Genomic DNA, 14,000 nt, shown 5'->3' on the forward strand with positions numbered 1-14,000 from the left:
CGTAAGAACGAGACATTGAAGTGAGATCATCGCCTTCGGCCAGACCCTCCTTCTTCCCTGCGACCACCGACTCGCTTGGCCTTAGCAGAAGCATTTATCTCCTCGACCTCCTGTGTGGTAGGGAACCCAATGTTCCAGTAGCCATCTGGCGTAGTCGCCCTCTGGAACGTCGTACGATGTCTTGAGCACGCTGTTCTTTCCCTATTACCCAAACCTTCCCCATTTGTGTTGAGATGGGAGTAGAATAAAGAGCAATCTGGACAATCGTGTGCTAGCATTGCGCGTCGTTGTAGAGGGTTTCGAATCGGAGTCGAGTCGACATACCCTACTTCGTCACGAGTGGTGTTGGTCGTGGGAGGCACGGGCTGAGCGCGAGGGAGAGTGGTGGGGCGGGGAATGATGGTTCGAATAAGTGGACTAAGTTTGTCGTTGCGAGTGTGCGGTTGCGCTGAAGCAGAAGGTGCAGCAGCAGTGGGAGCGGTAGTGGTAGGCGTACTGGCTGTCGCTACAGCCGCGTTTGAGGGTGGATGAGCGTGCAACGGGAGAGTAACTTCGCTCTGTTGGCCTGCACTTTCGCCCATATCCCCCTGCTCACCCTGATCTACTCTCCTTGGCCCAGCACTAGCTTTCTCTTCCCCTTGCGCTCTCTCTGCTTCGCCTCCAACGGCATTGTCGGGGGGTATAATTCCAGCTCGAACCCAAACCCCCCTCGTCGTAGCATCTAGCTTTTTCACCACCGCACTTCGCCTCTCTTCCTCCACCCTACTACCTCCCTCAATCGCACCCTCAGTACTGCTACTAGCAGCGGTACAAGAGGCTGCTGCTGCTTTGCTCTTGTGCTTCTTGCGATGTCTTTTATCCTTTTGCGCCAAACTAGCCAACCACCAAGACTTAAACTCTTTCCACGCCTGACGCTCTTTTTCGTGCCTCACCCTCTCCTGTTCGAGTTCCTGGACCTTTTCTTGTAGCTGGTGGCACTTGGAGCATGTAACCTCCTTTACTACCTCCTCTCCTCCACTATGAGAGGAAGTGAGGGAGCTGTTCTGAGGTGGAGCGGCGACTTCTGTCAAAGCACTTCGCGAGGTTGGTGGGAGGGTCTGTAAGAGAGACTTGATTCGTGCGGCTGAAGTACGTAGCTCAGAGAGCGACAGTTCGAGTTGTTGACGTGTATCAGAACTCATCGAGCCCGAAGGGTTCATAGGCTGTGGTGAGGGCAGACTGTCTTCGAAGATCGGTGCGAACGGACGTCGTGGTGTTGATGTCGATGGGTGGTGTGTCGATGCTGGCGAGACAGAGGAGGAAGAGGGAGATGCGTAGGCATCCCGCTTTCGTTTGGGTGGGGACGCCATACTGAGCAGCTCCGATTGGGATGCTGGAGACTGGAAGCTGAAGTGGCGAGGAGGGGCTCAGATGGAACGAAGAGAACGGTCAGGAGATAAGGATGAGGCGTAGAGTGTGATGGAGAAAGTGTGACTTTGAGAGATTTTAGAGCTGCAGGGCCTTTTGCCTCCACACCAACACTCAGCAAGACGCGCACTACAGCCCTGTAAATGATGTTCGCGTTGCTCAGCTAAATTCACCCACACACTGTTGCAATGTGAAGAAGTTTTGTCCCGATAACTGACGATCGGGAAAAGTCTGAGTACGATGTCACTACTGTTTTAGGGCAGAAACATATATACTCGATTGACTGAAGAACGTGGTGGGAGCCTCGAGCTCCGCGCTTGATATGTATACAAAGTGTCGGCATATGCCAAAGGTGGGAGCATTCCACTTAATGACGATGTGTGTCAACGAGCGGGACTAAGTTGTACCCGATCTCTTTCGTGTCGGCTTATGTCAACTCGCATCATCATACTGGATCGTTTCCTTCAGCATAAACAAGCTCTCAGCTGCCTTCAACCTCACACAAGAGTGGACACACACACACACAACTCACACCTCTGCTCTCATGTCAATGGTATTGCTGCTTGAGCCTCAGTCACAAGCCAATGCGCTGTCTCCTTAAGGATGATCCTCTGCTACTGAGCCCACCCCATCCCATCACTAATTTTCATCGCCAACGCTCTCTTCATAAACTGTTCCCTAGCCAACATTCTAGTCTGCTTTAAGAAGCGATCCAAATCAATCCTCTCCGCATTCAACGCTCTACCCAAATGATACAAGGTATCTTCAATCGCGTTATCCTCCGCTACTAGATCCACCAGCTGATTACCCACTATACTCGTCGCTAAGACCATGCTGTCCGGATCTGGCTCCTCTCTGGCCTGTAGATTGCGAATGCTTTCGCTGATTTCGTTCACGGAAATAGAAAGTCGATCGCCAGTGGTTTGACAGACATCGCGGACTGCTCGAAGACGCGACATTTCATCTTCGATCGCTGGTAAACCGCGGTCCAAGTCGGTCGAGAGTAGCTCGAGACGCGAATTGGTGAAGGAGAGGGTGTTGGATAGGGTGGACAGACGGCTGGTGAGTTTGTTGTAGACGCGGTCGTGAAGGGCTAGTAGCTCAGGGTTGATGGGACGAGGGGGTGGTGGCACTGGGCCTGAAGCTGAGGTGAGGGTGGGTGGGGTAGAGGAGCTGGAGGCGTCATCTTCGTCGAGTAGATTGATGCCTTTGGGTTTGGGGGCCGTGATGGGGCCTGGTGGTGGAGGATTGAGGTAGCCGTTGGAGCTACCGTGTGCGGATGGGGGTGCTGGACTACCTCCGTGCGGAAGCGGAGAGTTCTGATACGGATGCGGTCCGGAAACGGGCGGTGGAGGAGCACCGTTTTGGGACGGAGGCTGCTGCTGTTGGGCGCCGTTGTAGCCTGAATTTGGCCCCCCTTGATGATACTGCTGATCTGCTCCCGGGTAAGGGTACGTTTGCGCTCGGTGTTGCGGATGTTGTTGGTGCTGAGGATACTGCTGCGAGCCTTGGCGTTGATGATGCGGATGGCTATTTGCGTGCGGCTGCCACTGAGACACTGGGTTGGGAGACTGTGGCACGGCTACAGGTGATACTGGGTACTGCTCTTGAGGCGGTGTAGCATTTTGCTGAGGATGATACGCCGAACCCCCCAAACCTGCCCCTGAATATCGTCGGTATGCTTCATCTGGGAATTGCTGTGGCGTTGCAGGCTGCTGAGGTGACTGCATATGCATGCCATCTCGCATCAGCAATGGCGCTGGACCGCTAGACGGTTCCATGTGGGACATCGAGTTTAGTGGGCTGGGAGTGTAGTTACTATCAGGTCCAAGGGAGGAAGAAGGCTTTGGTGGGCGATGGGGGGGATGTTGAACCTGCGCTGGATCGTGATAGCCGGATGGACCGGGCGTAGGTGCTGGTGCAGGTGGTGGTGGCTTCTGTCGTGGATCGTGAGCGCCGCGGAAGGATGGGCCTGCTGTGGTCTGAGGTGATCTAGGCGAAGCTGACAGTGGCGGCGGACCGGCAGGCTGTGCGAAAGTGTTTGACGAGCTAGCCTGCTGCGGTGTAGATGTCTGCGAGCGTTGCTGTGATGAAGCGGCTATAGCATACACCGCTGTAGGCTTTGGTTTGGCATAAACAGGCGGCTCCTTTCCGAACATATGCTGGCAGTCGTGAATCAAGTCGAGCAGGTTGCAGGCTTCTGGTTTGCTTCTCCATCTTGCGAGATAATCGCCTCCGATTTCACCACTCGGGTCGACATTCGGACCTTTGCGGATGGCCATATCAGGCGTTGGTGCTACGAAGGCCATCGGTGGTTCCCGTGGGTAACCTCGTGGAATCCAGTAAGCTACAGGGATGTTGTATGTCGAGTTGCGGAACTCGACCGGGATGGTACCCTCGAGGTTGAGTAGAAGTTGTGTCCGACCATCGTTGAAGGTAAACACCTCCGTCTTGGGTGACAGCGACGAGACGGCGATCAGCGCTCGGTCGACGTCGGCGAAGACACGATCGCGTTCGGTGTATGGGCCGAGGACGCTGCGAAGCCATTTTTGCACCACGGCATGGTCCATGGCGGGAAATCCAGATTGCCTTCAGCAGCTGTTGCTCCGGAACAATGAAGTAAAGCGAGGCAAGGTGAGGTGAACAGCCAATAAGTGGATCTCGGCAACGTCGTGATAGAAAGCAACTCCTAGATACAAATGAATGCTGCTTGTTGTGGCCCGTTCGCTTGCTTTGAGCCAGGAACCCACGCGTTATTTGAGACCGAGATTGTGGAGAGAAATACTGTATTCATGTCAATGGACCGATGTCCTGGAAGGATCGGGCATCTGAGAGCCAACGATCTTCGATTTGCATTAGCGCCGAAGCGAAAATCGGTGGCTGAGGTGATCCGAGGAAGAAAGCCATAATTCTCCACATGACAAGTGGAGCAAGATTTTCGATAACTGTTGGCCTTGTCATAGTGCACCCTTCTCCCTCTGCACCACTTTCCACCACTTGGTCAAGAATCTTTTGAGGTATAGACCGCAACGATGAAGGCGGCATCCCGATCGCTTTCGCACGCTGGCAACGCTGTCCGTTCAGCGTCGTCGGTCCGACCTCTCTCAACACCACTCTTGCAAGCAAATCACAGAGCGACGACGACAACCAGCATCAACCTTGCTTCCATACAGACACGCAAACTGTTCGGCTTCTCTCTCTTCGGCGGCAAGAAGGACAAGAAGAACGACCCCTTTGCACTTCCACCTCGCGCTGCTAAGAAGCCTCTATTGGCACAAAATGATCTCTTTCACCCCTTTTCGAAGTCGCCCATCCCTTCGATCCGAGCAAGGGGTGAACGCATTCGCTCATTAGCTCCCTGCCCTGTCAGCATGTCCAAGCACAAAGTTCGACGACTCGTAAACTTTGAATGCCCGGACTGTGGTTGGCCCACGCATTACAGCGAGAAGGAATGGGCCGAGGACACAGAGCATGGCAAGTACGTTGCCCGTCTCCGCGAAGCCAACGAGGACGAGCACGATCTTCGCAGTGGACGAGAAATGTCCGAATTCAAGCTACCCGGACCACAAGGTTTCGAGGAGACTATCAACATGTCCAATTGGGACGTCTTCTTCTACACGCGAAACTTCAACTCGATAGAATCCGATCGCAGCCGAAGACACCTTTCCAAGCTTCTTACTTTCCCCACCACCATGGGTGCCGTCATTCATGAGAACAGCCCCTACACCAAAAAGTCGCGCCGGCTGACGCACGAAGGTCTACGAAGCATGATTGCTCTCCGTCAAACGCTGCACCCCAAGGAAGGCGCAAAGCCATCTCTGGACAAGATAAGGATCTTTGTCGTTGGTGCACGTGCCGAGTCTACTTTGCCACCTGCTGTGTGGGATCAATTGACGTATATGTTCCCCGGTGTTCCTTTCCATCTCTTCCTGATTGGACCTGAGGCGCATATCCCAACCGACAAGCAGGTTCAGATGCAGCAGGAGCGTGCTGGGCCAGGATCGGGTGGTATTTCGATGCACAAGGGTCGTGTTCGCAAGTCCAACTACGGCGTTCCCTCGCGTACTGTGGTTGTCTCTGAGGGTTTGACGATCACAACGATTCAGTCCAAGTACGAGGATGTCCATGCGCAGTTGGAACCATTCGATGCGTACACAGATGTCTTCTTTGCTTTCAGCCCAGGATTCGGGTTCCCTTCGCAGATCGCTGTCGAGGAAGCAGACAAAACAAGGCAGGAGGATAGGGATCACGAGGCACACTTTGCCAAGGCGAAGAGTACATACCATGCTGCTGGTGCAGAGGGTGCAGAGTCGACCGAAGCTTCAGCGCAAAAGGCCGCTGATGACGCTGTCGAGCTTGCAAAGGCACAGATTGCTGAGCAGCAGCAGCGCCTTGATGGCTCAAGTCCTGCTGTCTCCACGGTCCCACCGAGCAGAGCTGCTTACACTGTCGACGCCTCCGTATCTCCCGAAGGTGGTGAGATTCCGTCTCAGGAGCCTGCGCCGGTGCTCACTTCGCCAGACGGTCACACGTTCACTGCGCTTACTGCGGCTCCTGTGGTTCAGGCACAGCGAGAGTGGGCTCGTGCCATCGGTCAGATCCTCTCAACACGATGTGCGCTCGTTGCCACTGGCTTCTCTCCAGCTGATGTAGAGCGAGATGTATTGGCGTTCGAGAGTGTCGATGGTGTTAGGGGCGAGTTCGACTGGCTAATCACACCCGGTGAGAACGTGTTTGCATCGCAACAGTGGGCAGTGGCTGACTTTGACCCACGTGTTGCAGTGAAAGCCAATTGGGGCATCTGGGCAGTAAGAGGGAAGCGATACGATATCCAAGGCCCTACAGGATACTAAGCTGAACCAAAGAATGCAATCGTAATTCTCTTACTAAGGATGTCTTGGTTTTGTGTGTTCTATTTCCTGTGACTGTCTATGTGTGGGATACGCTAGAATGAACCCTCCTTGATCCGCTCCCAATACCATCTAGTCATCTCTTCCAGCCCCGCCTGGAGCTTCCATGTTGGATACCAGTCCAATAAGCTCGTCGCTCGTGTGATGTCCGGTTTGCGTTGTTTTGGGTCATCTTTTGGGATTGCAAAGAATCGGATCTCTGAATTGGCATTCTGCTCTTCCTCTTCTGCCACAGTAGCCTGTGAATCCTGTCGATCTTGAGCTTTTACCTTGGCCACGCATTTCTGAACTAGATGAACGAGTTCCATGATGGTGAACTCGGCTGGGTTGCCGAGGTTGACAGGTGTGTGAACGTCATGTTTGTGCGCATTGGTGTGGAAGTAGTTGTCGGCGGAGAATATGTTGGTGGAAGTGAGAGGAGCAGGAGTGGAAACGGCCAAAGTGGAAGGGACGATAGTGTCGGGTGCATCGGTCATTATCTCTGCTGCAAGAGATTGCGTTTTGGCCATGGCTGGTGCGAGTGCTTGCGTTTGTGCTTGCGAGTGATGTGGATCTTGGGGCTGGGCAGGTTCGGCGTTCATAAGCGATATCAATCCGTCAATGAGGTCATGGATGAACATGAAGCTACGTGTCTGTGATCCGTCACCGAAGACCGTCAAAGGCTCTCCGCGCAAAGCTTGCTGGATTAGATTACTGACCACTCTTCCATCGTGCGGATGCATGCGGGGACCAAAGGTATTGAAGATGCGAGCCACTCTTACATCTACTCCGTCCTGATAGTAGTACCCGTATGTCAAAGTTTCTGCGACCCTCTTGCCTTCATCGTAGCAAGCTCTCGGACCGACTGGATTGACGTTGCCATTGTACGTCTCTGGTTGCGGATGCACGTCCGGGTCGCCATAGACCTCTGATGTTGATGCGAGCAAAAATCGTGCTTTGGTACGTTTAGCCAGACCAAGCGAGTTGAGTGTGCCCATGAAGTTGGTCTTGATGGTCTTGATCTGGTTGGCTTGATACGAGATCGGACTGGCTGGGCAAGCGAGGTGATAGATCTGATCGACTTCAATGACAAGCGGCTCGACTACATCGTGTCGGATCAACTCAAAGTTGGGGTGTCCGAACCATTGCGAGACGTTGCTCTTTTGGCCGGTGAAGAAATTGTCAATCACGAGCACTTCGTGGCCCATCAGCATGAGCCGGTCGACGAGGTGTGAGCCGACGAAACCTGCGCCGCCGGTGACTAGGATCCGCTTCTTCTCTTCGACTGGCAGGAGACGTGTTGGCAAGTATCCATATGAGGACGAGGTAGAAGGAGCGCGCAAGCGACGATGCGAGTCGATGCGACCGAGACCAAGGCTGAATGACGATGCTGCAGACCCTGGTGCTGCATGGATGTAGCTCAGTTGAAGTTGTCGCGGCTGTGAAGAGGTCGAAGGTGAGGCGGATACTTCGAGCTGACTCGCTTGCGACAGCACTGGTGAAGCTGAAACTGCCTGTGCTTGGGCGAGGATGCTGACATGTGATTCCGGGTGGGCTCGGGGTACGTTCTGTGACCAGAAGGACGAGGCAGCAGATCTTGCGGTCCGAGAAGGGTTGCTTTCTGTGCGTGTGTGCGGCTGGCAGCTCGACGAAGAACCTGCAGCTACACTGCTCCTACGACCTGTGTCTTGCACAAGCTGTGGAAACGGCGATGATTCGAGCGAGACTTGCGAAGAGGCGACTAGAACACCCGATCCCAATGCGGGTCGGTAGTAGAGCGAACGGAGATGGTCCAGCGGAACGTGGTGCTCTGGCGGCGGGCCGTGATGGTTGGCAATGGCACCTCCTTCACCGGTCGCCATCTGTTCCGACGTCATCTCAACGTTCATCGCCGCGGTGCCAGTGAGGTTGTGGATGAGAGAGACAACGATCGCGAACGAAGCATTGACAGCTGCAGCCTTTGACAGGTCAGAGCACAACACAACATGACTCTTTCTCGAGCTTCGATCTGCACAGAGAAAGACAATACTGTGTAACTATCCCAAGAAAGGCGGTCGGAAAATCAAACATTAAAAATCAATTCCGAAAAGCGGTCCTGACTTGCTGCAGTGGAATGCATGCACGCCCACACCAAACGCACGCCCCGCCTCCAACTCTCCTGTGAAACGACGATCATTTCGTTCAGCCCTGCTCATTCTGACCACCACCATCACCACCATCACCACCATCATCACCACCATAGCCTGCTAGGATAACGATGGGAGACGAACAACCACCAGCAAGCACCCCGCTGAAAGCAAAAGTCAAACTCAACCCGCCTAAAGATGGTCTTCCTCCTAGCCACCATGTACTGGCTCCTTCTCCTGGCACCACCCTCTCCTCTTACCTTCCCCACTGGAACCCGAAGCCAACATCATCTTCAAAGCAGCCACATGCTAGCGCTTCACAGATGCAGGAGCAAATACACGATAATGACGACGGAACACAAAACATTACCTGCTTGCACAGCTCAATAGCTCCCGTAGACTCCAGCAAAGTTGTCCGCATCGGCTTTCGCAATCCATGGCCGAGCTGGCATAAGCCCACCGTCGCAGAAGTCTGGCAAGGCCTAGAGTGGGGAGAGGACCAAGATACAGCTATAGACTATGCCTTACAGGATGCCGACCTTGCTCGCAGCTCGGATGCTGCTCAGGACGGCGGGTCTGGCTCTGATGCTCCGTATCGCGACAGTCGACCGGCTACGCCTGACCAAGACCAAGATAAAGCCGATAGACAACTACCACCAAGCTCGTTAGTCCAAGAGAGAATTCCAGCTAATTCGTATACAAGACAACAGAAGATCAAGATGGCCTCCAAGCAGCTTCTCACCATCCAGGAACCGTCGTTCGATTTCGATGCTTCCGGCAACAAGCTCAAGGCGACCTGGCTAGGACACGCTGGTGTTCTTGTTCAGTTGCCACCGCTCAGTCAAGGCCAAGAACCCATACGAGTACTCTTCGATCCAATCTTCTCTCAGCGTTGCTCGCCCACCCAGGTTGCCGGCCCTATTCGGACGTACGCTGCACCTTGCCCCGTCTCCAGCTTGCCGCCTATCGACCTTGTGATCATCTCACACAACCATTATGATCATCTGGACTCTGACACAATCAGAGAGCTTTGGGCTGCCAACAAGGACCGAATTCGTTTCGTTGCCCCGCTAGGCAACAAGGACTGGTTTGTTGGTGCGGATACCGCTGGCGCCCATGTGACGATGGAGGACGATGCTTCCACTGCTTCGGCGTCGACTTGGTCACTGGCGCCATCCGTGACGAATGCCACCACGACATCGAACCTCGCGATCCTACCGGAAAGAGTCACCGAGCTCGATTGGTGGGATGAGGTCCATCTCACTCCGCCCGGCAGTGACAAGGCTCTGCGGGTTATCTGCACACCGGCACAGCATGGATCGGGTCGATACGGCGTAGATGCAAACTGCGCCCTATGGTCTTCTTGGTTTCTCGAACATCCTTGTTCTTCTGACTCAGAGCCAACTCGGATCTTCTTTGGTGGTGATACAGGCTGTCAATTCCACGGTCGCAACTTCCCTCCTTCCCCGCCGCGATTCCCTGAAGCTGAATCAGGAGACTTTACCTCACCATCATCTGAAACAACCTCCTTCACTGACGATGCTACCCTCTCCAGCCATCCCACCTACCGCGGAGGCATGCGTCTCCAACCAGACCCTGAAGAGGAAAGCCCATACCCAGCCTGTCCTGCTTTTGAAGAAGTCATTGCTCGATTCGGCAAACCGAACTTCCTCATGCTACCCATCTCAGTCGGTGCCACCATCTCCTTCCTTCGCTCCTACGTCCCACTTCCGGACTCCATCTCTCCCTTCCCGAGGATAAGTGCAGGATTGACAGCTGCAAACCATATGCCTCCTTGGGACGCCGTCGATGTTTTTGACAAGATGACACCCGCAGCACCAGCAGCTAACAAGAATAGGCAGCCAGAAGAAGCAGTATGTATGGCAATTCACTGGGGAACGTTCATCTCAGGACCAGAGGAAGTTTTGAAAACGCTCGGACAGCTCAAGTGGGCTTGCAAGGAGTTTGGAATTGGCTTTGCTCGGTCTGATGAGGCGCTCGCCGAAACAGGGAAGCAGAAAGGAAAAGGTGGGAAGAAGACTTTTATCGCGCTCAATCATGGTGCTAGTATCACTCTATAGACTCCAGCACAGTATCATATGACCACACTGCAGCATTGAATGTGGATCGCAAGAACATCGGTGGCTAGATTACGATACGATGTGCAAAGGAAATCACGAAAATTGGTGACAATGAATGCTTCAGTGCTTGTCAGACCCTTCGGGAGTCTCAGTCTTCATTTCAGGGTGAGAGCCTGGTGTGCCATTTGAAGCTCCTTGCTGCTGCCCATGCTGCTGGTCGATACCGTGAGAGCTCTGGGCAATGGCTTCAATCAGACCTCCCCACGGCAAGAGACCCCAATCGCCAGGAACGCCGGTTGCTGTGCCGCTTCCGTTCGCTGAAGAAGCGTCGCCTGTTCTTCCATTGCTGTCGCCACCAGCGCCACCTTGACCACCAAAGCCGTTGAAGCTTCCCGGTGTGTTGAGTGCACGCAAATGCGGGTGTGCGCTGGGCTGGAAGTTGGGGATACCGCTGCGCTCTGAGGAGGATGTGGCAGGGATGTTGATTGAGTTGGTGCTGCTACGTCCGAGCCCCGAGCCCTGTTGGGCTGACGACGATGATGGTGCATTCGCCGTCACATTCGGCGAAGGACCAGAGGAACCGGGAGGTGGCGTGTTGAAGTAGCTCGCAAGGTCGAAACCTGCTGCAGAGTCAAAGCCCATGCTGTTGGACGTGTGACTCGGCCCGAAGCCCAAAGCCGAGCCAGAGTTGAAGTTGAGCGCATCATTGGGTGTGGGGTTGAGCATGCCGAAGCTGGGTTCGTAGCCACCGAGCTGGTCGAAGATGCTCTGAGCCAGGTCGGTGGTCGCATCGCTGGTAGCACCCGTTGAGACGGTGCCGAGGGAAAGACCTGCAGCAGGAGCGCCGCTGGTGCCCGAAAAGAGACCGGCGAATGGCGGCGGTGTGATGCTTTCTGTGGTATTGACCGAGCCGGCACGCGCCAGTTGGGAGCCATTGCCCTTGGATCCAGTGTTGCCGAGCAACATGGCGGAGCTGAAGGCTGCAGTGCCGACTCCGGCTGTACCCTCGCTGGTGGTCTCACGCCTAGCTGGTGCATCCTTGCGTCCGCCCTTTGTGGATGCATCGCCCTTCTCGCCCTTGCCTTTGGATGTGGTGCCATCTGCACCCGTAGCCTTCTTGCTAGCGCCTGTCGCCGAGGTAGCACACCACGTAGGATCGCGTGCCTTGGCCCTGAAGAGCTCGATGATCTTGACCTCACGCTTACTGCACTGATCAACTTCGCCTTCACGGTGCTTGTGCAACTCAATGAACTCGTCGAGGTACGACAGGAAGTCGGGTGCTTCGGGACCGTTAGGGTCGAGAAGGAGCGCAATACCAATCATCATGGTTGCGTTGAAGAGACGGTAGAGACCACCCATGTGGACCTTGCGTGCGCGCTCGGGCTCCCATTTGACGTCCTTACGGTACTCTTGACGCACCCTGCGGTCGGCTTTGGCACTCTCGAAGGCTGCTTTGCGAGAGTGAGAGTACTTTTCCGAGTTGCGAAGCACGTAAGGTCTGTGCAGAGCAATGCGTACGTAGTGGTACTCGATGTTGAGAAGGTATCGGTGCAGTGGGAGCCAGGGGCAGACGGTATCGAACTGCTTGTTGGTGTCCGGCCCTGATCCGTTAGTGACCTTGTCGACCCGGTAGATGTCCGGGATGTCTTTTCGGAACTTTTCCAATTCTTCGTCCAATGCGACGACGTCAGCGTAGCGACGAGGGCTGGCAAGGTTCTGGAAGTGCTCAACAATCTTTCCGGTGATGCGAGTGAGTTCGTGACGAATGGCGACGAAAAGAAAAACGCCGGGCGGGGTGTTGGGACGCGGCCGGGTTCGTGGCACATAGGGACGTGCTGATCTTGGCATGGTATCGATGTCAATGTCAGAAGGTGGAAGCGTGTCGCAGTGGAACTCCTGAATGGCTTGAGGACGACCCAAGAGGATGCTGGTGGTCTTATCCATGTAGAAGATGATGGACCAGAGTCTTCGTCGGCGCTCTGTAGTGATGGCGTCGAGACCGAGCTTGCTGCCGTCTCGGTGAAGACCGATGGCTTGGGCTGCTCGAATGGCGTTGCCGAGAAGTGACCAACTTTCAGCGCTTTGACGTTGGCATATCAGGAAGCGAGCGGCGAAAAGATGCGCCAAGACGAGATCAATGTGGTCGACGCGGATGGTGGAGGCGATGTTGATAGTACGGCGACATGCATGATACAGGCGAACGGCGCCCTTCTTGGCTTCTGCTTCGCTGCCGAGGGCTTCTGGAAGTGAGCGCATGGCAGTAGCGAGGATGGCGAAGAGGAATGCAAGGAAAGGGATGTGTCTTGCACCATCGTCGCCGCGTTCCTCCTTGGCGTTGCCCCATCTGAAGTCCATGAGTTCGTCGTAGGACTGGCGGAAGGTACCCTCGTGAATGGGAAGTCGGGTGTGGTTGATATCACGGAAGTAGATATCAAGAAGGCGGTCGGTATCTGCTCTGGATGGCAACGCGTTCATGAGATCGCCAAGGATGTTTTCGGGAGCGCCACCTTCGTGGATGAGTCGATGCAATTTGACAGAGGCAGGGAATCTTGGGAAGTTGGCGCCAAGTTCGAGACGTTCGCCGTTGATCTCTGTCTCGATGACACCGCGGCTGACGGAAGGCAAAGCGAGAGCACCGAACCAACTGTCACCGTCTCGAGCGAGACCGCCTTCGAGAGGGTTGCCTCCGAGGTCGTAGCGAGGAATGTTGGCCTGTTTGGTGGAATCGACAATCTCGCCCTTGGATGCGGCGATCGCCTGTGCTTCTGAGTTGAAGAGCTCCTCTCGCTCAATACCTCTGGCAGTGCTAGGGCAGATGATTCTTCTACGTTTCTTCGACTTGGGTCGAGTGGCAGCGGAAAGGTGGTTGGAATCAGCATCTTGCTCCTCGTCACTGGAGACGATTTCGACAAAGGCAGCCATCTGCCCTCGAGAGTCCTTGAGCTCCTTTGCAAGTTCTGCATGGGCAATGGCGAGGCCCTCTACAATATCTTCGAGACGCTGCACTCGATCTCGCATGTCACCGAACTGATCGCCATCTTCAAAAGGCCGGCAAGAATCGCCAAGGCCACGGTCGATGCATGGTTGACATGGAGTTTGACGGTCACATTTGTGCTTACGACGGTGACACTCGGCGCAGCTGTAGTGGATACGTTTCCTCTTTCGTTCACGTTTGCTACCGAGAGAAGCAGCGACGGCATCGGCGACGGTGCCGTGTTGACGCGAGGCAGCTAGCTTTGCAGCAAGAGCGGCAGTAGCTGGGCGGCTAGGACCAGCGTTGGCACCTGCAGCAGCTGCTTTGGCGACTGAGGACGATGCTGAGCCTACTCCATTGTTGAATGAGCGATCGGGTGTGGCAGTGCCAGAGGGTGAGCGAGCAGGCGGAGATACGGAGCTCGATGCGCTTGCATTGTCGGTAGGGCCGAAGCTGGATGGCTGGGTGGCGCCGGGATGCGGTGCAATCGGTTTCGGCTGCATCGTGAGTTGCTTTTCAGAAG

At 54.9% G+C, this 14,000-nt stretch overlaps 6 protein-coding genes across 6 annotated transcripts; 2 read left to right on the forward strand and 4 right to left on the reverse strand.

The window, feature by feature from the left end:
- Positions 1–26: 26 nt before the first annotated feature.
- UHO2_03803 (uncharacterized protein) lies at positions 27–1,349 on the reverse strand (the record flags this gene model as incomplete). The annotated part of the gene is made up of 1 exon (XM_041554409.1): positions 27–1,349. One exon carries the CDS (start codon positions 1,347–1,349, stop codon positions 27–29), a length of 1,323 nt encoding a protein of 440 aa, XP_041410343.1.
- A 672-nt stretch (positions 1,350–2,021) lies between these two features.
- Positions 2,022–3,977, reverse strand: UHO2_03804 (related to Tumor susceptibility gene 101 protein; the record flags this gene model as incomplete). Its single annotated transcript, XM_041554410.1, has 1 exon — positions 2,022–3,977. One exon carries the CDS (start codon positions 3,975–3,977, stop codon positions 2,022–2,024), a length of 1,956 nt encoding a protein of 651 aa, XP_041410344.1.
- A 462-nt stretch (positions 3,978–4,439) lies between these two features.
- On the forward strand, positions 4,440–6,260 carry UHO2_03805 (uncharacterized protein; the record flags this gene model as incomplete). Its single annotated transcript, XM_041554411.1, has 1 exon — positions 4,440–6,260. The coding sequence occupies one exon, from the start codon at positions 4,440–4,442 to the stop codon at positions 6,258–6,260; it is 1,821 nt and encodes a 606-aa protein (XP_041410345.1).
- A 92-nt stretch (positions 6,261–6,352) lies between these two features.
- On the reverse strand, positions 6,353–8,185 carry UHO2_03806 (uncharacterized protein; the record flags this gene model as incomplete). Its single annotated transcript, XM_041554412.1, has 1 exon — positions 6,353–8,185. One exon carries the CDS (start codon positions 8,183–8,185, stop codon positions 6,353–6,355), a length of 1,833 nt encoding a protein of 610 aa, XP_041410346.1.
- A 368-nt stretch (positions 8,186–8,553) lies between these two features.
- Positions 8,554–10,503, forward strand: UHO2_03807 (uncharacterized protein; the record flags this gene model as incomplete). The annotated part of the gene is made up of 1 exon (XM_041554413.1): positions 8,554–10,503. One exon carries the CDS (start codon positions 8,554–8,556, stop codon positions 10,501–10,503), a length of 1,950 nt encoding a protein of 649 aa, XP_041410347.1.
- Positions 10,504–10,623: 120 nt separating this feature from the next.
- Positions 10,624–13,980, reverse strand: UHO2_03808 (uncharacterized protein; the record flags this gene model as incomplete). Its single annotated transcript, XM_041554414.1, has 1 exon — positions 10,624–13,980. The coding sequence occupies one exon, from the start codon at positions 13,978–13,980 to the stop codon at positions 10,624–10,626; it is 3,357 nt and encodes a 1,118-aa protein (XP_041410348.1).
- Between the last annotated feature and the right edge of the window lie 20 nt (positions 13,981–14,000).

This window comes from Ustilago hordei (assembly GCF_900519145.1).
Source record: "Ustilago hordei strain Uho2 genome assembly, contig: UHO2_contig_06, whole genome shotgun sequence".
Lineage (NCBI taxonomy): Eukaryota > Fungi > Basidiomycota > Ustilaginomycetes > Ustilaginales > Ustilaginaceae > Ustilago > Ustilago hordei.